The sequence below is a fragment of the Sus scrofa genome, chromosome 1, assembly GCF_054392235.1.
Source record: "Sus scrofa isolate SSC_HxYL_T2T_F1_AM1 chromosome 1, Sscrofa_HxYL_maternal_Yorkshire_Landrace_v2.0, whole genome shotgun sequence".
NCBI classification, from domain to species: Eukaryota; Metazoa; Chordata; class Mammalia; order Artiodactyla; family Suidae; genus Sus; species Sus scrofa.
Window position 1 is genome coordinate 6,159,713 of NC_139383.1, and position 21,367 is coordinate 6,181,079.

Here is a 21,367-nt window from a genome sequence, read left to right on the forward strand (position 1 = left end):
ATTGACAGTGAAGAGTCATGTAAGCAGCACACTTCCGGCTGTCCGAGCACCCCTTGAGTTTGATGGGGTGGGACCAATGTTTATGGGCACAAAGATTCAGATTTCCCGTGATTTCCCTGCCCGAGTGTCCCAGACTCCAGCGAGGCTCAACGGCAGCACAAGTTCTGGCTCACCTGTGCCCCCCGGGCTGGCTTTTCTATCATCTCCACCTGGCGAACTCTTGCTGTTTAAAACCCACCTGAAATATCCCTTTAAATAAGCTGTGCCTTCTGGCCCTCCCATAGGCCGCCCATTGTGTTCTGGCCCCGACCCCACTTGGTGCTGAGGCGTCTGGAAGGTATTTACCGTGTTTTTATTTCGTGCCGGTATTTGTTGAAGTGTCTCTTTCTCCTTCAAGCTTATGGACACTCGCACACGTGCGGGGATTTTGTTTACTCTGTCTCCCCAGCCCCTAGTCGAGGGCTGAGCAAGGAGGAAAGATGACACCTGTCTCTTAGTGGGTACACACTGGGAGGAAAAATGCCCCAAATCATGGTTCTTTCTTAAGGTGGATGTAAATAAACTAACTGGAGCAACAGGCTTGGCTGGATTTCGGACACCTTTGCTGTGGGGCTCTGTCTCTCCAGCTCTTGTCCCTGTTCGCTTCTGAGCACTGGCTTCATTCTCAGGCAGAGACAGAGTCTCTGTCCGCCGCTGCAGGTGGGGAATATTGTGTTCTGAGTAAAAAGACAGAGACGCCAGTTCATCCTGGGCTTGAGATGAGAAAAGCAAATACGGGACCTGAGTGTGTTTGAGCAGCTGCCGGACTGCGAATGAGGATATGTTTTTCGTGTCTGAACAGAGGTATTTATATAAACTCATGCACTTTTAAGCGTCAGTAATGTCCTAAACCTTCTCATTTACTCTTCAGGAATCACTGGAGGTGTCTTCTTCACCAATCCCCCCTTTTAAGATGATAAATAGTAAAAAATGAGCACTATTACAAGTGAATAAGCTCTGGTCAAGGCATATGAAGCACTTACAGCCAGGTGCAGAGGGAAGGTACTCACTGCTGGATTTGTAGCTTTTGTTTTGAAGTTAGACCTCTTGAAAGTACGTGGCATTAAAATATTTCAAACTGTTCATATGCGGCATTGAAAGGAAATGTAGGGCGTCTACAGGGATTTATTTATGTACGTATCTCAAGTAGACTGAAACTCTTCCTTTGGGCAGAGCTAAGGCACCCTGGTAGTGATTCACACAGAGGACTGTGTTGCTTCTAGAACGTCAAGGGTCATCCTGCTGGGTTGGTAGACATTTAGGACAATTTTATATTGTAGGATTGTCATGGCTTATCTCCTACCCTGGGGGGCAGAAGGGTTTTCAATTTAGAAATGTTTGGGTTTGGGAAAGATTATGCAATGCCTATATTTTAACTCAAATGTCTCCAGGAATGTCTGTACCCTGTCATTATGTTTTAAATGGTAATTTTTCAGTAAAGAGCATAGAGAGTCACACCAGGTTGGATAAATATAGACCAGGAATGACGTCAGGTCAGTTCATGTCTGGTTTTGCCATAAACACATTTAGTGCCAAATTTAGAGGAAAAAATGTTGCGTTTTCAGAGGATTTTGGATTTTAGATTTTCATTTTATTTTATACATTGCACTAGGTAGCAGAGCCTGATTTATACTTTTAACCTTGGTAGTATGATAAAATTTGAAAAATCTTTTGGAATGTAACAGTAGCTGTATTGGTATGAAAATGGAGATGCCATTGGACCTAATTCAGTGGTGAAGTGAGGCCGCTGTGTGCTTGCTGGAGTCATCTAAGACTTTCTGTCTTCTGCTCAGAATGGCTGGGCTTTCCATGATGTGTGCAGGCCAGCGGTGTGCTCGCATGTCTGTGCATATGTGTGTATTTGTTTATGTGCATGTAATTATTTATTCGTTGTCAACCAAGGGAAGGCCTTGGAGGAAGCAGAAAGCCCTCCTTTAGGCTTTGGCAGTGGTTATGGTACTTAGAGGCAGAAACTGATCCTCTCAGCAGAGATCTGATGTGGTTTTGCTTTCTGTGGGAGCATATATATATTTTTTTCTATTTGCGGCCACACTTGCAGCACATGGAAGTTCCCAGGCTAGGGGTTGAATCGGAGCTGCGGCTGCGACCTACACCACAGCTCATGGCAAATGCCAGATCCTTAACCCACTGACCAAGGCCAGAGATTGAACCTGTATCTTCAAGGATTCTTAGTCGGGTTTGTAACCCACTGAGCCATGATAGGAATTCTGTGGGAGTTTAATAATCTTCTTTCTCCTGATAAACTTTGCACATCAGCTAAAGGCCTTACTAACACCATATTAAAAGAAAACATGAACTTTTAAGATTTTGTTTAATTAGGTGTAACCTAACTTTACAACTGGCATCTTACATTAGCAAAGTATTTTGCTACCAGTATTTTTCAACCTAACACGTTGCATAGTTATTTTATATCCAAGCTTATATAATTACTTCCTCGATTTACAAAACACAAAGGGACTGGCGCACAGCAGCAGGAAGAACTGAAACTCGCTAATAAAAGCACAGGTGAACAGGTCGTGCGTCGGTCGTTTACGGGTTTTTCTTACGTGCTAGGCAGAGAGTGCGGTGATTATGCTGTTTGTCATGCTTTAGCTTGGAAAAAATTAAAACTGTAGTATTAACATGAATAATGAGACTCCTGAATGGATAATGAGACTTAAAACTAGCATTTGCTTCTTAGAAAATAATTTGCAAATAACCGAACGAGGCGCCGTTAGAGCCTGCAGTGTCTGAGGAGTCGGAACTGGGAAATGTGTGTGTCGTCAGCTTGGGGCAGACTCTCAAGGCCTGGAGAGACATTCAGATGGATTCCAAGTGACAGCTTGTCTGTCTTAACTTGGTGACTGTGAGGACCTCTTTGATAGGGATGTCAGATGCTTATTTCTAGTTCTTTCATAAGTAACGAGGCCCTTGTGTCCTCAGTTCTTACTTGCAAGTTTGGTAATCTTTTGACAGGTTTATTTGAGTTTACCCTCGATAAACATAGACTGTAAATATTTCTGTATCTTTATTTTTGCAGAACCATATCTGGACGTGTCTCTTTTTTTCTTTTCTGAAGGCTAATTAGAACGCATCACCGCTAACAAAGAGTGAAAGCTGGAGGATTCTGACTTGGCAGACTGGCTGTGCCTCTGGACAGTACACCAGCACCTGCTGGTAGCTGTTGAGCCGCCTGCCCCTCTCACCCCCGCCCCCCGCTCTGGCCCCACAAACACCAGCTCCCAGGCTCCCCTTCCTTGCCTTAGGGGGGCTTTGCCCAAGCCAGGCATGGTGGGAGATGGGGGCGGGTGGGCCCTGGGATGTTTCTCTCTTTCTCTTTGGGAGGCGACTCTGGCAATGGCTGCATCTTGTTCACCCTCCGCATTCATCCTCCCAGCTCCCACCAGACAGCCCAGCTGCTGTACCTTCTTCCCTGTCGCCCAGCTCCCATAATTGGGACCCCCTAAAGCTGCTGATGGCAAGGTGCTTCCTGCCCTGGTTCGGCAGGTCTGGCTTCCACCATGTTTGCTGCTGGACCTCAGCATTAAAATCTCTCAGCGTTGAACTGCCAGGTGTGGGCTCTGTTTTCCTAACCTGACCCTGACCCTTGTAAATGGCCAGTTACATGTTTAGCACAAACCATACACCCATTGCAACCTTCTAGTGGAAATTGTGTGTCCCTTTTGTTTTATCAAGAGAAAGGTAAGAAGAATTTGGAGATTAGCATGGAATTTAACTCCTCGTAAAGACAGATATAGTTTTTAATTTGGAAAACAATAAGCAATATCTGTAAAAATTGATAACTTTAACAAGTTCAATAAAAGTTGTTAGAAGGTTCCAGGGGAAGAAGTCAGGTCTTAGCGCTGTTTTTTTCAGGTTTGTGAAACTGGATTGTGTTTGAGACAAGCAGAGCTTTCCAGATGGTATTTATAAGCTGTTTTTATAGAAATTTGCAACATATCAATTTGTGTTTGGAGTTGACTAATTAGCTTCTGAATCTGTAAGTTTTTGTACATGGGGTTATTGGTATTAATCTAATCCAGGTTTTGCTGGTGTGTTTGTTCATTTCCATACTTGTTGCTGTCTTCCCCCTTTTCTGTGAGAGACACTGGTTATGTCTCAAGTCCGGTGGCAGAGTGGAGAGACGAGAAAGAGGTGGCTTCCAGCAGGTGAAGTGCAATGTTCATAAGTCTTTCCTTTGGTTCACCATTGCTTTTTGTGGGTCTGGTAAAGCTAGAGTCCCAGACCTCTAAGATCTGAAGTGAAAGGACAGGTGGGTTGCAGTAAAATATCAGAAAACAGCGAGAATGGAAGGATAGAATCCTAGCCTTGCCCACAGAAATGGTAAACCAAGTGAGTATCTTTCTAAGAACCTAAAGACTACAGCTCGGTTGGACTTTGGATTTTCTGTTGCGTATTCATAAATGGAAAGCACCTCTTTAATACCTTGTAGCATTTAACAGGGTCACATTATAAATAAAGCCAGGCACATTTTTTTTAAGGACATACTCAGGATTTTTTTTGTTTCCATTTTAAAAATACTCTGCACAATCACTGGGGCGGGGGAGGAATTGGCCAACTACTGCCATAGATTTTAGCTCCATAGCTAATTAGAGTGTCCCAGAATTGAGTACATTGATTCAAGTGAAATGAGCCAGCCAGTGGGAGATAGAACTGGTGAGGTGGAGGAATTCATTTAAATTAAACGACTTTATTTGTTTGTTTTCTTTTCTTGTTATTTTATTTTATTTTATTTTATTGTTGTTTTGTTTTGTTTTATTTTATTTTATTTTTGTAGCTGATTTACCTGTGAGCTGACATTTATGAAAGGTGGGCAGGCCTTTGAGATCCTTTATTACTTACATAAGGATCCTAAATCACCTTCACTAGAATTGACAGATGGCTCCCAAGGGACAAGAAAGTTTCTCTGCTGCACCCACAGGGACTGTATCCCAGGGGACATAAGTAATTTGCTGGTCAAACTGAACACCTGCTAGAACTAGAGTAACGCCCCCTTGAGCAGTAGGCCATGGGCCACCATCGTCCCCTGGCCCTGACTGAGGTGTTACACTTCTGGGCCTTTGTGCGGATCAGATGGTATCATGCGCCTGATGACTGGATCTCAGGGCGGTGTCAGCTTTCTGACCACACTGCATGGACCCTAGCCCAAAAAAATTTCTGGCACTGGCATCCTTGATTTTTAAAATTTGAACAATCGAGGGGAAAAAAAATATATGTATACACACACACACACAGAAAGGCAGAATTTATAGACAGTTACTCCAGAAGAATCATGCAGCTGCCTGTGAGATGACAACTCTATCTTAGCAACCTGAAATAGCCAATGTAGAATTTTTCAAAAATGTTCTTATTGATTCTGCTTTGTTTTGCTTTATTGTTTGTGTTTTGAATCCCGCCTGCAAGTAGCAGAAAGGGTTTGAAAATGCTAACCCACTGATTAGGGAGACAAGAAATGGCCAGGTCACTCTGCTGATTAGTCTGTAGGAAAAGGTATTATTACCACTGGGACACATGTCTCCAGGGTCACTCAAACTTCTATACATCTTATGGGGAGGACTAAATGCTCTTTTTTTTTTTTTTTTTTTTTCCTGGATACTCTTTTCAAGGAAATTGTGTAGTAAACGACCTGCAAAATAATGATAGTATCTCTCTCTGGAGTAGAAAGTGGACCTACTTATTATCCAGTATAGTAAAGACACTGTCTCCCATCAGGACAAACGGAAGGTTGGCTTGCAGATCCTTGGAAAAGATCTGGGTTCCCTGAGCTCGGGGTCCTCAGCTGTGATGCAGAAATGCTGTACCTGGGGCCTCTGCCGTGGTCTGGGCAGTTCATCCCCTGGGAGCTGGGGGTGAAGAGAAACTGACATAACCGTGATACCCAGACTTCATCCTGCCTGGGCTCTGAGTCATACAGTTATTTTATCTCTGCGTTAGCAGTCTTGTATCTTCTGCCAGCATCTTTGACGTGGTGGCAAGCTAACCTTTTAACTTGTAAGCTGGGTGAAATCTTGGACCTGCCACCGTTTTTGCGTTTCTGTCACTAGAGAAGAACCTCCTTTCATAAAATTGGTGGAGAAGGCACTGAAATTCGTGGATGATATGTGCATATTTAGTATACAGAGTTGGTAATTTGTATTTTAATTCTGTCACACCATATGAATGCCTGGAGTTTTCCAAGTATTTGTGACTTATTATATCATTCTCTATAAAAACCCACCTCCCATAAAAAGGATTTTGGCTTTGGTCTGCTGAATTTTATCTGGTGTTAGAGCAGTTTGTGATTTGTTAGCTGAATGTCTACCAGTAGCTTTCTGCAAACTAAGAAAAAATATAAATACTATCTATTTATCTGTATATGAAATACCTTCTCAATTGTCCAGCCAACTCAGCTATTTTGGAGGAATTACTTTCCTTATGAGTGAGGGTTTTTTTCATGTCTGCAAAAAAGCAGGCACCGCTAAGTCAACGTATTTCATAAGGGTCAGACATGTCCTCCAGACATCTTGTTTTGTAGTCAAGAATTGCCTTAACTCTTTTTCATAATAATGCCCTTGAACTGACCTTTGAAGGATTTATATATCATTTCAAAAAAAAAAAAAATGAGTGAAAAGGGTGACATTCCATGTCAAAAGGGAAAACAAACCAGCCAGTATGATCTCCATGCTGCTTCCGGGAAGCCATGCGGGACTCACAGACACACCTGAGTGCCCCCCCCCCGCCCCCACCCGCTGCACTGCACAGGCAGTCCACTGCAACAGGGCAGGTGGGGCTGAGGACTGCCAGCTGGTGGGCTGGCTGCTATGTCACTTGCCCCAGGTAGGGTGGGTTCTGGCTATCTAGCAGCTGTACCATCTGGGGTTGATAAGACACTTGTATTTAAGAATAGGGTGGGTTCCACACTCCTGGCTTGGGGACATTTCTCTGTTCAGGGGTACACTCTAGATTTTCAAAGAGTAGCACATTTTTGGGTGTGGTGGGTGAGGTCTCCGAGAGAGTAAGCAGAGTGTACTCCTTTTACCGCTAATGTTGGTGTAAGTCGGTGGTTCTCAAAAGTGTGGTTCCCAGAGCAGTGGTAACAGTATCACTTGGCAGTTTTTCAGAAATGCACACCTTTGGCCCCATGTGAGAACTACTGATCTAGAAAATCTGGGGTGTGTCCCAGCGATGTATAGTTTAACACCGTGCTGCCACCTGCCCCACCCCTGCCAGGTGATTCTGGTGTGCCCTGGACTTTGAGACCCGTAAGTGTGGTTCACTGTGTCTCAAGTCAGAGGAGGAGGGGGTTAGTTTGGTTACAAGTAGGAAAAGAACAGATTACGAGTGGTGGTGTCAAATGTACAAAGAAACACCTGTAGCATTTATGAAACAAATCTATTGGGTTCTTTTTTAATTTAAGAAAATATACCTAATGCTGGTCCTGTGCCAGGCACTGTTAGGGTACAAATATGAACAAGACATTGCACAGATATCTCAGATTCTATTATAGAGTTGGACAATCTATGCCTGTGGGCAAAATCCAATTTGCCACATGTTTTTATAAAGTTGTATTAGGCTACAGCCACATCTATTCATTTGCATATTGTCCATGGCTGCTTTTAGACAATAATTCAGAGTTGAGCAGTGCTGCAAAGACCATATAACCCACAAAGCTGAAAACATTTAATTGTGGTGCTTTAATAAAAGTTTGCTGATACCAGGTCTAGTATTTAAAGGGCAAATCCTCCCTACATCCAAGTAGTTTTACATAGATGGAGTTGAGATTAAGTGTACATGCAGGGGTTCTTCTGTCATGAAGTGCTGCATTTGTATAGAACTTTTTCAGTGGCAAAAAAAAATTAGCTTCATGGATGTTATTATCATGGACGGTGTCGACTGTTTGACAAGAAGCAGAGTATTTACCAGCCAAATACCTTTTGTGTGAGGGGCAGAGGGAGTATAGGAACAAACAGAAATAATGGAAGGAAAAATCAAGAAAGGTGAAAAAGAAGGTTTTGTTTGAGAAGGGAGAATATTATCAATCAAAGGGATGTGACATGTGAAAAACTAAGATAAAGCAATGTATGTTAGGACAGGGCTCAGAAATGAACTAGGAAAGAAAGAGGTGCAGGTTTAAAGCATTCCTGGCTGCCTGGTGTGGGGAGTGGACAGACAAATCCCCCAGGGAATTCTGTCCCTTCTGAGAGGCAGGACAAGGAGCAGACTCTAATAAATCAGGCTGGGGAGAGCCACTCCTCTACTCCAAAGTTGGCGTTACCTGTTACCTTCACGCTGGTCAATAGTTGGGATCTCTGAATTTCTTACTCTGCCCTATATTCTTGCTGCTAACGGACCAGCTGTGCAGTGAGCCCAGAGAGAAAGCCCCAAGTTTCCCTGTAAGAAGCCTGGGTTACTTCTGGCTTCACCTCTGGCTGATGACTTTGGGCAGATCGTTTATTTCATGGCTTGGGGTCTCCGCTTCCTCATTTTCAAGGTGCTGTTTCAGATTTCCAGCTGCACACACATTATTTTTCTGCCCGACTCCCTTATCATCGAGAGGTGAGCGAGGGGCACAGAGCGTTTCCCCAGCTCCTTAGCTGAGAAAAGAAAAGAGTAGCAGACACCTGGACCCTTCCGAAGAAGGGATTTGGTGGATAGTTTGGTTTCCTTAAAAAGATTTGATGTGGATTTGTTTCTACCTCATACCGAATGATAGGTCTCTCCTCCTCCTGAAGAGATTCTTCATGGAAGAGTGGGAGAGTGGGAAATGGCCAGCCTAATGCCATGTCTGTGATCTTATTTCTCAATCTTTCAGGAATTTTTCTTTAAATGTGGAGCACACCCGACCTCTGACAAGGAAACATCGGTAGCTTTGAACCTGATCACAACAAATAGCCGAGACATCACCTGCATCACCTGTACGGACATCAGGTAAGGAGCTGACAGCACTGTTGCTCTCAGTGTCTTGCTTTCCTTCCCAACGGCGTCGTCCCAGATGGACCTTCCTCGGCAGTGTCTCTTTTTCTGCTTCACTTTAGTGCTGTCCACCCAACACGGGGACATTTTATTGTGACGTAACTCTCTAAAACGCCAAAGCCTTAGTTTAGTCAGTAGTCAAAGAGGATCCTAAGTTGTACGTGAAATGACTTCTACCTAAAAATGGTGAAATCTTGGGTGATATTGAAACATAAACACTTGATGTAAACTCTTGATCTCTGTGTGTTCTAGAATAAACGAAAACATGAAGCTCAGGTTGGGCGTGCAGTAGCGATTTAGGAGCACTGTTGATTCTTGGACTACGTGGCCCATGACATTTAATTTTTAAAATCTCCTTCCATACGCTTTGGTTCTTCCACACAGCTGTCTGTCTCTGAGTTGATGCTTCACATATATTCCGACCCCCAGGATAAAAGCAGGTGGCTAGTTTAGGACCTGGTTATTTTTAGTCTGTGAATACGATGAGAGAAGGAATCTGTGGAGGTGATCAGTTAGGAAAAGGGGAGAATGACCCACTTGGAACTGTAGTTTAGGAGCCACAGCCGGCGTAGAAGCTGGGCCTGTTTGTTCTGCGCAGGAGACGGCTGGGAGTGGGATTCCTCACTCGACACTGTTCATGAGAAGAAAGTAAAAGATACAAGCTTTATAACACAGCCTCTGCGCCTGGCTAGAAGTGACAATTGCAATAGGAGAGTCTGAACCCTCAAAACGGGAAGAACTTCTAGTGAAATGCCAAAGTGAATTAATGAATAAAGTCGAAGAATTTTTTTTGTTCCAAACTTTTAAGCAAAGACAGCTTATAATCATTTAAGCGATATCTCCCTTTGGCCTTTGGGACTGTACTCCATGGCCTTTTATTTCATTTTATTTTATTTTTGTTGTTGTTGTTGTTGTTTAGGGCCTCACCCACGGCGTATGGCGGTTCCCAGGCTAAGGGCTGAATGGGAGCTGTAGCTGCTGGTCTGCACCACAGCCACAGCAATGCAGTATCCGAGCCGTGTCTTCAACGTACACCACAGCTCAGATCCTTAACCCACTAAGCAAGGCCAGGGATCGAACCTGCGTCCTCATGGATGCTAGTAAGATTTGCTTCCGCTGAACCACGATGGGAACTCTACATGGCCTTTTAGAGTCGCTTTAAACAGTACAATTTCATGATCAGTGGGTATTCATATCTCCCAAATAACAAGCACTTCCAGGCTCTAGTATACTTAAAATGCTGATTAATAGAAGCCTAGAAGCCTTACTAACATGTGTTGAACAACCTTGTCCCCAAGAAGGAGTAAGAGTGCGATGTTATCCTTTTGCTGCCTGTTTGGTCCCCTCTGTGGCAGGAAACCCACAATACGGCTGAAAATGCAGCATGTCAGCCCCCTTTGGCAAAGTGAATATTGTGCATGGCGAATGCTTTAACCTGGAAGAAGAAGAGTTGATTCTTCTGCTATTTCAGGAAAGGAATTGAAAAGTGCTACACCTGGGGCCTCTACTGCTCTTGAAAGCAATAGCTAAATAAAGTCACTTTTCAATTTTTTCCAAGGAGAAATTCAAAACCTTTTTTGGCTAAGTCAGAATGCAGCCCACTAGCCAGTATTTTCAAACCTTCCATTAAAATCGGTAAAGATGGCATTAAAATATGCAGTTATTTTAATATAGTTGATCATGTTACAAAGACTCACCCTCCGTGTTTCCTGCTGTTAAGCAGCCACCTTTATATTAACAACTCACAACATCTTTCGAAAGAAAAGAGCCACCTCCCAGATAAATAAGGAGATACTTGCTGGAAAAATAATGCTGTCTCTTGCAAGAAAAATCTCCTTGGTATTCTGGGGGAGGGGGGCATTTTATAAAAAGAAGCTACTATATTCAGTGAGATTTAAGTGTGTATGTATAACTAACCACTTGACTAATAAGGCCTCTTCCCAGAGGAGGCAGCAAAGGAATGCCCTCTATTTAGGTTAGGGAAATGATTATTTCTTCTTACGTTGACAGATTCATGCTTAGGGATGTTATGACAGCTTGCAGGAGGACACCTCAGTCCTGTGCATTTGTTCGTTGCTGATTTTTGTGTGGTTTTTCCCTACAAGTGCTTCATTTTTATTTTAGAAATAATAACTTTAAAATGTTAAAAATTTTACACTCATGGTTAATAAGATTTTGATTTAAGGATTTCTAATGTCTTGAGTATGCTTGAATATTTTCATGCCTATAAGGTGTGTGCATGCAGGCATCTGTGTGTGTGTGTGTGTGTGTGTGCACGCACGCTTCCGTGCCCACCATATGCAGTTATGTATATACATAGTTTTGTATCTGATATGTGGCTCTTTCCATTTAGCATGGCATGGTGATAAAATTCCCCTGCTGTGAAATATTCCATGAAAATATACATTTTGTAGGTATGTAAGTTTTTATCATATGGGAATATATACTTTATTTAATCATTCCCATTGCTGAGTGAGACTGAATTCCACATCCTTTTACAGAAATCATTGACTACAGGGCTTTGAATCTAAGAACGCAGTCAAAGGAGTAGGAATAGGAGAGCAATGGAAATGGATATATTTAACGTTCCTGATACATATTGCCAAACTTATTTTCAGAAAGGTTGCACCTTTTTTTTATGTCTTTTTGGGGCCACACCCGCAGCATTGTGGAGGTTCCCAGGCTAGGGGTCTAATTGGAGCTGTGGCCGCCAGCCTACATCACAGTCACAGCAACGTGGGATCCGAGCTGAGTCTGCAACCTGCACCACAGCTCATGGCAATGCCAGATCCTTAACCCACTGAGCAAGGCCAGGGATCAAACCCGCAACCTCATGGTTCTTAGTCGGGTTCGTCAACCACTGAGCCATGACGGGAACTCCAAGGCTGCACCATTTAGAAAGTGAATATACATCCTCGAGAGGTCTCTTTCTACATCTGTTCCGATATTATGTTCACATGTTTAGTCTGTGCGCATGTGTTAAACTATTTTTTCTCATTAATATTTGGGTTCTAAATTGTTGGTAAATTCAAACATTTTTAACTTATTTGCATTTTCTATTGTGAGATAAGAACAGTACAAAACTTTTTCAGTTTGAAAACTTGAGGAAGAATCTAAAAAACAGACTTGGCTTCTGCAGTTACCAGCACCACGCTCTAACCACCTGAGCTAACCGGCCACTGTTTGGGTTCTGCAATTAATTTCTCATTCACTATACATAATATCAGTGTGTCCTTTATTAATATAACATTTACTGACTTGTGAATTTATGTTTAAATATATCCCTTTGGTTTTGATTTTGAAATAGTGTATGTTCCCAGAGGTAAAAAAAAAAAAAAAGTCATTATTAATTACATACTTTCAAATAAAAGTTTTGGTTTCTATTTATATTTACTGTTTATATTTACTGTTTTCATATGTGTACAAATCATACCTTAATTGTCAAATTAGATGTAATTAACTACATGATAGGTGAAAACCAGAGGAGAGTGTTAATTTATTGGTAAATATTTTTTTCTTTGTACTCATCATACTAATGCAAGGTAACAATTTTAAAGACATGATTTTTAGAGCAATTTTAGGTTTACAGCAGAATTGAAGCGAAGATGAGAGATTTCATAAGGACATCCTTTGCGCACACATGTGCCGCTTCCCACATCATCAACATCCTCACCAAAATGGTCCTTCTTTTAAATTTTTTAACCAAGGATGAACCTGCTCTGGCACATCAAAATCACCCAAAGTCCATGGTTTACCTTATGGTTCAATCCTGATAGTGTGTATTCTCTAAGTTTGGACAAATATATAATGGCATGTCCATGATTATATGATCATAGACAGTATTTTCATTGCCCTAAAAATTATGTGTTTTACCCATCTCTGGCAACCACTGAGGTTTTTTTATTGTCTCCCTAGTTTTGCCTTTTCCAGAATGTCATATAGTTGGAATCATACAGTATGTGTGTAGACTTCTCACAATGGCTTCGTTCACTTAGCTATATGCAGGTTAAGTCTTTTCATGGCTTGTAGCTCATTTCCTTTTAGCACTGAATAATAAATAGTCCACTGTCCGGATGAACCACAGTTTATTCAACCACTCTCCTCATGAAGGATGTCTTGGTTGTTTCCAAGTTTGGGCAGTTTTGAATGAAGCTCCTATACACATCCATGTGCAGAGTTTCTGTGTGGACATAAGTTTCCCCCCTCCTTTGGGAAAATATCAAAGAACGTGAGTGCTGGATCGTCTGTTAAGAGCTTGGTAAGGAACCACCAAGCTGTCTTTCAAAGTGGCTGTACCGTTTTCCTTTCCCGCCGGCAATGGGTGACAGTTCCTGTCGCCTCACACTCTCTCTGGCAGTTGGTGTTGTCAGCGCTCTGGATGGTGGCCATTCTAACAACTGGGTGGTGGAATCTCATCGTTGCTTAATTTCTGTTTCCCTGATGGCATATGATGTGGAGCATCTTTGCATATGCTTATTTGCCATCTGCATGTCTTCTTTGGTGAGGAGTCTGTTAAGGTCTTTGGCCCACTTGTTAATTAGGTTGTTTGCTTTCTTTTTGTTGAGTTTTAAGAGTTTTTTGGTATATTCTGGATAAGTCCTTTATCAGATGTGTTTTTTGCAAATATTTTCTCCTAGTCCGCAGCTTGTCTTCTCATAATATTGACATTGTCTTTTGTAGAGCAAAAGTTTTGAATTAATGATAACCAGCTTATCAATTACGCTTTTCATGCATTGTCATGGTGGTGTTCTATCTAAAAAGTTTCGCCATACTCAAAATCATCTAGGTTTTCTCTCATGCTCATCTTCTAAGAGTTTTATGATTTCGTGTTATGCATGTAGGTCTATGATCCATTTTGAGTTAATCTTTGTGAAGGCTGAAAGGTCTGTGTCTAGGTCCATTTTTTTATTTGGACATCTAGCTTTTTGTATTTGGACATCTAGCTTTTATTTGGACTTGTTGAAAAGACTGTCTTTGACGTCTAGCTTTTCCAGCATCACTTGTTGAAAAGACTGTCTTTGCTCCTTTGTATCATCCTTTGTTCTTTCTTCAAATTCAGTTGCCTATATTTACAAGTTCTGTTTCTGGTTTGTCTATTCTCTTCCATTGGTTTATAAGCCTGTTATTTCACCAGTACTACACTGTCATAATACCTTTGTTTTTTCCTTGAATATTGTCTTGACTATTTTGGGTCTTTACCCCTCCACCTACACTTTAAAACCAGTTTGTTGATATATATAAAATAATTTGTTGGGATTTAATTTGGGATTGAAATTGGGATTGGGTTGCAGTGATTTGGGAAAAACCTGTTTATTTTGCTAATATTGAGTCTTCCTATCCTCAAACATGGAATACCTCTATTAATTTAGCTATTTTCTGATTTAATCAATTAGAATTTTATAGTTTTCCTCATATATTTCTTATTTTGTATTTTATTAGATAGGTACGAGTTAATGTAATCTATCTAAGTATTTCAGTTTTCTTGTGCTAATATAAATGGTATTGTGTTTTTATTTCAAATTCCACATATTCATCAATATATTGGAAATATAGATATGTAAGTTGGTATATAGGAAAGAAGTCAAGTTTTGTATACTAACCTTATACCTTGAAACCTTACTATAATTGCTTGTTATTTCTAGAATTTTTTTTGATTCATTTGGATTTTCCACATAGATGGGGTCATGTCACATCTGTGAACAAAGACAGTTGTATATCTTCCTTCCAAATCTGTGTACCTTTATTTTTTTTTTCATGCCTTATTTCATTGGCCAGGACTTGAAGTATAATATTGAAAAGGAGTAGTAAGAGAGCACATCCTTGTATTTCACCTGATCTCAGTGCAAGAGTTCAAATTTCCTGCCATTAATAATCACATTAATTGTAGATATTTTGTTGACAGATTTCATCAAGTTGAGGAAGTCTCCCTCTATTCCTAGTTTACTGACAGGTTTTATTGTGAATGGGTATTAGATTTTGTCAAATGCTTTTTCCACATCCATTATATTATTATGTGATTTTTCTCTTTCTGTGTGTTGATGTCATAGATTACATTAACTCATTTTTCAGTGTTGAATCTGCCTTGCATACCTAGGATAAATCCCACATGGCCATTGCGTATAATTACTTTATACATTGTTGAATTTTGATGTATGCTATATTTTGTTGAGAATTTTTGCTTCCATGTTCACAAGAGATATTTGTCTGTGGTTTTCCTGTATTGTCTTTGTCTGGTTTTGGTATTAAGATAACACTGGCCTCCCAGAATAAATTAGGAGGCACTTATCCCGTTTCTGTCCTTTGAAACACATTGCAGAGAATTGGTTAAAAAGGTAAGAATTTTATTTATTTTTGTGCTTACAAACATACACTTTTGTATAAAAAGAGATTGACATATCTTTTATATACCTTCTTAATAATAATTCTTAAGAAGTGTATAATAACTATTCAAAGAGCTCCAATGCCACTAAGCTAACTTTTTGACCTTAGGAAAATAACAATCTTTTAAGCCTTCAGTTTCCTTATAAAATCCAAGAGTTGAAGTAGGTAATCTATAACCCTCTGACTGATTCTGAGGAACTGCAAAAGGTAGGAATAATGCTTGTTTACAACTTATAAATCAATCATATCATTTAAGAAGGCACTTGTTTGTGCTCCTGTCTGCTGCCAGAAGCAGAAATAAAAAATGAGGTTTTCAGTGATACTGCCTTCCAAAGGACACATATGTGCTTGTGATATGTAGAAAAATATATAAGATAGATGTGCTGTTCATTTCCAGATGTTAGGCTTAAAATTTAATTCAGGTAAATGATTTGTGTCTTTTGAGTTTCTATTGCATACAAAATATTTTCCTCTCTCTTAAGGAAATAAGTAAGCTGTTTTGAGGGCCAAAACATCCTGAGGTTTTATGTGAACCAGCAGGTTCCCCTCTGCCATCCAGCCTTGCAATCCCCTCTGCTTATTTACAAGAGTTGGCTGATCTTCATCCATTCAAGGTTGTTAGTTGATAATCTTAGGTTTATAAATAAAGGCAAAAGTAGTGAACTGAACAAAAAGTACAAACTTGAGCCAAGAACAGAAATTACAGCACTTGATGGTAGAATAGCTGTATTGTTAAGAAGTTCCAATAGAAATTACATCTGAAAAGGTTCAGCACATTCCAGGATACTTCAGCTGGACTCAGAAATAACAATATTCAGCCACATGAAAGTGACATGGCGATGCCAAAGTGAGACTGGCATCCCTTCCCGGACCAGTCGCTCTATCTCCGGGATTACCTCACATCAGGTGCCTCCAAGGGAAACCACTATTTCTGCACTTTGGACCTTATTTTACAAAAGTGATTCTTCTTAAAATTTAAAAATATAAAATTTGAAGATATTCAAAATAGAAAAAGCATTACCATGATATTAATTGGCAAAGAGAAAAATATCCCCCCCACCCCGCCTGCTGCTTTTCTTCTTCCAAGGCTGCCTAGTGCATCTCTGGTTGTCTCTTTCCCTTCATTCATTATGTCTCAGTGTACAAAGCTGAAGACAAACTAAAACGTAGCCACGTTTACACTCAAAATTTAACACTCTAAAAGCATGTTTTATTTTAATTTTTCTTTTTAGGGTCACATCTGCAGCATATGGAATTTCCCAGGCTAGGGGTCAAATCAGAGCTGCAGCTGCCGGCCTATGCCACAGCCGTAGGGACACAACATCCAAGCCACATCTGTGACCTACACCACAGCTCACAGCTGGATCCTTAACCCACGGAGCAAGGCCAGGGATCAAACCCACATCCTCATGAGTTCCATGTTGGGTTCTCAACCCACTGAGCCACAACAGGAACACCCAGAAATATGTTTTAAAATCCACTTCCCAGTAAGACGTCAAATCTAAGAAGCACTGCTACCATATAGTTTTCCTCAACTCTTCCAGTAAATACTTCCATCTTTGGTGTCATTGTTGTGCAATATAATAAATTTTAAATAATTGTCTTGCTTTCGAATTTGTCTTAAGATTAATTTAGCCTATTGAAGCAGTGCTTCCTCAGATTGCACACTTAAAATATTTACTTGAGCTTGGAGATTAATAAAGATTTATCTGAAAGTCCGTTTGGCCTTGTTTGTGGTGTTCCTGGGGGAGAGAGATTTGACGGTATTTTGGTATGAATTCCTTCAAACATTTAACAAAGAGAGGTGAGAAATGAGGTTCTTAGTTTCCTTCTCTTCGAATGCCATTGTTATCTAAACTTCTTTTGTCAATTCAAATTTTAATTTTGGTTATATTTGGCATTTCTTCTATATTTTAGAACTAATATAGAGGTTGTCTGTTGCTTAATGGCTATCATCTATCACTTTAGCCTGTTCTTGACATTTGGGCATCGAATGGGAACTTACGGTTTTATCTGGTCAACAGGCTCTGAAGAGCATTGTGAGAGACTACGGGTTACTCACGTAGAATTTAACTGAAATCTTCGCCATGGTCTTTTTCAGCAAGCGAATTTATTGCTATAATGGAAAAATCTCTGGAATGTTTTGTATGTGTGTCACACCAGTGACCTTCTTTTCGCCTATGGATCTGTGTATTTCTCCTATGTGACCCAGACAGTATGTCTTCTCCTAGGCAATGGAACGTGTCAGGAACAAAAGATATTTCCCTGTAAGTATGGAAATATCCTGGAGTGTCCCTCTACATGGCAAATCAGAATATCAAATTGATATCACAATAAATAGGAATAGATTCTGTACTAGAATGGAATATCTTAGAACTTTTTAAGATGAAAGAGGAAACTTCAAAGATTTGTCTTCTAGCTTGAAGCTGACGACTGCACACTGCGCCCAGACCCCATGGGGGTAGGGTCTCTCCTCTTAAGCTGTGAGTGAGTCTGTCCTGAAAACATGTGGCTTGGTGCACTTCAATCTGATCCAGTCTTGAGGAAGAGCTACTATAAGCCCTTGCAGAAAAGAGAATTCTTTGTGTGTGTAAAGCCTTCCGTAAAGGCAATTGCGTTGCTTCCTTTCAGTTTAAAGGTGGTGCTTAATGACCTGTGATGCCTTAGCTGAATTAATTTCCCATTATTTGAACATCTGTCCTACACATGAAGAAATTGAGGCTGAGACCTTTTAATGGTCATATCTGGTCACACCAGAAGTAACTGGTTGAACCAACCTACACACCCAGGTCTGTGTCGTCCGCTTTGTTTTTCTCTCCTCATGCATCATCCCCTGCGTGATCCCAGTTTTCTCGAGACACTAAAAGGCAAGCTACATGGTGAGGTTGGAAGGCAGCTTTGCATGTGAAAAGAAAAATGGTAGTAGTAAATTGAGATACAAAGTTTAAAAACCAGTAAGAGTTGAAGAAAACAGCCGTGTACTTATCTGAAGGCTGTGTTAAGCTGTAGGCTACTTGAAGGATAAGGTCTAGGCTTGACTGATGTTTAAATGTGATGCTACCATATCCTGCACAACTCTCTGCGTCAAAGAGATTTACACGAGTTAAAGTCCATTTCATGCAGTATGACAAGTAGAAAACAAGTCCTTTTTTAAAATTCCTTAATCCCTTCTGAATCTAATACAAATTTCCAAAATGGAATAAAATAAAATAATCAGAAATCAATGGAGAGTTTTAAGGCAGTATTAAGAACAAGGGAAAAAGTCAAATTTCAAAGTCTAGCTTACAGGAGATAGATTACTCAGCTATATGGTTTGAGGTCAGTTACTTATAAAAACAGAAGACATATTTTATCAACACTGAGTCTTTGAAATGTGAGCCATGTCAGTTTTAATGTCAGTCAGTGACCTTCATTTCTCCTGCAGTGAACCCTGTAGATTTCAGATCCAAGCAGCTGCATCAGCGGCGTTTCCTGGAGATGTTACAGGTGCTTGTGCATGAAATTCATATGCCTCACCTTTTCATTTAACTGTCACTGCAGGTGCACAGCAGCCCCCGCTGGCACTAGTAGGACAATATTGCAAATCCTTCTGGACCAATTTTATATCCGTTAAGGTCAACCTTGTATGTTGTAACTGTCTGGATTTTAAGTAGTTCATTTTCTGATGGTGGATTTTAAGAAGAGGCTGTACTTCTAAAGCCATCAAGTGGCCCTCAGTAGGACTTTGGTGCCAGTCAAGCATTATTTTTAAGGTCTATTTTCATTGCCCAGAGTCTTTAAAGAGCTAATCTTGCTTAGAAAAATATTGTAAGTGACTTAGGCATTCATTTTTTATATAATGTTTTTTTATTATAGCTGGTTTACAGTGTTCTATTTTCTACTGTACAGCATAATTGCACCTTTATCCCTGTAATTAGCAAATTGATTATAAACTTGGTAAGGAAACAATATTTATCCTGATTCATAGCCTCAGAAATTTCAAACTGCCGGGGTATTATTTGGTGGTAAGCTATGATATGTCCACCTCGCCCTCTACAAACATCATGTATGTAGCTATTGTTTCCCAGGACATTCAGAATTAAGTATTTGCAGATTTGTCCTTTGTGGCCTCACAACTTGTAGAATTCTTTGCAACCAATTAAGCAATAGTCTCAATAACCTGGAGTGCAAACAAGTTATTTATTGAAGTAGGGGTCATGATGTGGTGATTCTGTTTCTTGTCACTTTGACAGATTCTTTGCCAAAGGAAACATGGCCTCAAATCCTGTATGTGAAGTGTCCTAGGAATTTCAAGCGTTTCTAGAGCTCCCTGTAGGTTTTCACAACACCAAGCGCCACTTCAGGTGCTGTCGTAGTAGTCTTTACCCCGTCATAGCCACACATTGATGTACAGAAAAGAATGTGCACACAGATGCCAGCATCCTGGAGTATCAGTATCATTTGAAAACAGTTTTATTCAGGCATCTATGATCTTGACACCTCCTCTCTCCTAGAACTTAAGTCTCTCAGTCCATTCATTCAACAGATATTCACTGAGCTCATCTGTGACTCAGGGAACTGTTCCAATGGCCTCAAGCTGCGATAAGCTTTTTTTTTTTTTTTTTTTTTAATGGAATACAGGGAGAGCAGATGCCAGCCATGCAGGCTTGCAGTTGAGTGATGGGGAGATGGGCTTGTCCAGGCAAGGCAGAACTTGATAGCACCTCTAAGTGCCTTCTCAATGTCATTGCTATGAAACAGGGCTCCAAATTTGTTTCTCTAGGCCACGTCTTTCCAGTGATTCTTTAACTTGACCGAGACGACATTTTACAAGTACGTAGATGGAGTTCTCTGGCGGCTCAGCAGTTTAAGGACCCAGCATTATCACTTCTATGGCTCTGATGATTGCTGCGGCACAGTTTTGACCCCAGAACTTCTGCATGCTGCTAGTGCAGCCAAAAAAAAAAAAAAGTGCATAGAATCGTTTGTATATGTTTAGGCAGGACATGTATCAATTAACCCCTTCTCTACTCTTTTACACCCAGCCAGCTAGTGGTGACACTATCTGCTCTGCTGAAGCACTTCCTCCTTGCATGTCACCCTGGAAATACCTTGACCCTTGACTCACAGCCAGACTCCACTGCTGGTGCTGTTATCGCTGATCTCCATCCAGTTCCTCCTCCCGAGCCTTTTTATTTAAAATGTATGTTTGTATTTAAAAAAAAAAAAATAGTTGCCTGCAGTCTTCTTCAAAGTTGCAGTGTGCTATAACATTTAAAATTAACAGCCCCAATTGATATTTCTCTGCGGGTCATAATATTTTTAATTAAGAAAATCTACCTCTTCTGGTAGCAAGCTCAGAAATTTTGATGGAGTCATTTCAATTCTACTTTTTTTTTTTTTTTTTTAAGATAAAATGGGAAAATATTTCCGACAGAATCTTATCACAAGTACTCTTTTTTGCTTCACTCAGAGAACCTTTCTTTGGCAGGATTTTTCCAAAACAGAACTTTCCAAAGTTTTCTCAATTCCACTTCTTTGTGATATCAGTATAAAAACTCCTAATTAGAAGTAGGAGTTGCACTGAACGATTCTTTTCATAAATTGACATATTACAAAAGTTCAATTGTAAATTTCAGAATGGACATCCAGAATATCATTGGACTGCTCTTCCTTTAATCAGCTTTTGCTTTACTGTTCTATGGACTAGTTTCAATGTCTTCTTGCAAACCTTTATTGATTTATTAGACAAATATTTATTTAAAGCTCCAAAAGCTTAAGATTTTGGACACTTGTTAGTTGAAAACTCTGACTAAAGATTACTAATGGATTTGAACAAATGTAAACACATTTAGAAGATTGTTATAAAATAATTAATAGTATTGTCATGTAGGGAGAGAGAAAAAAAGCATTTCCCTCTACTCTCCTCAGTTCTCTAGCTGGGATTCTGAGGAAAGAGAGATTAACAAGGAAAAAAATAAGTTTATTTGCACAT

At 40.4% G+C, this 21,367-nt stretch overlaps 1 protein-coding gene and 1 long non-coding RNA gene across 2 annotated transcripts in view; both read left to right on the forward strand.

The window, feature by feature from the left end:
* The window catches only part of PRKN (parkin RBR E3 ubiquitin protein ligase), a gene marked incomplete at its 5' end in the record, with an annotated part of 1,030,308 nt that overhangs the window by 430,268 nt on the left and 578,673 nt on the right, over positions 1–21,367 (forward strand). The window contains 1 exon segment of the mRNA NM_001044603.2: positions 8,852–8,967. Within this exon segment, the coding sequence (NP_001038068.2) occupies positions 8,852–8,967 (116 nt within the window).
* Positions 740–6,289, forward strand: LOC110256593 (uncharacterized). Its single transcript, XR_014843835.1, has 2 exons — positions 740–843; positions 3,080–6,289. It is a non-coding gene; the product is annotated as an uncharacterized LOC110256593 (long non-coding RNA).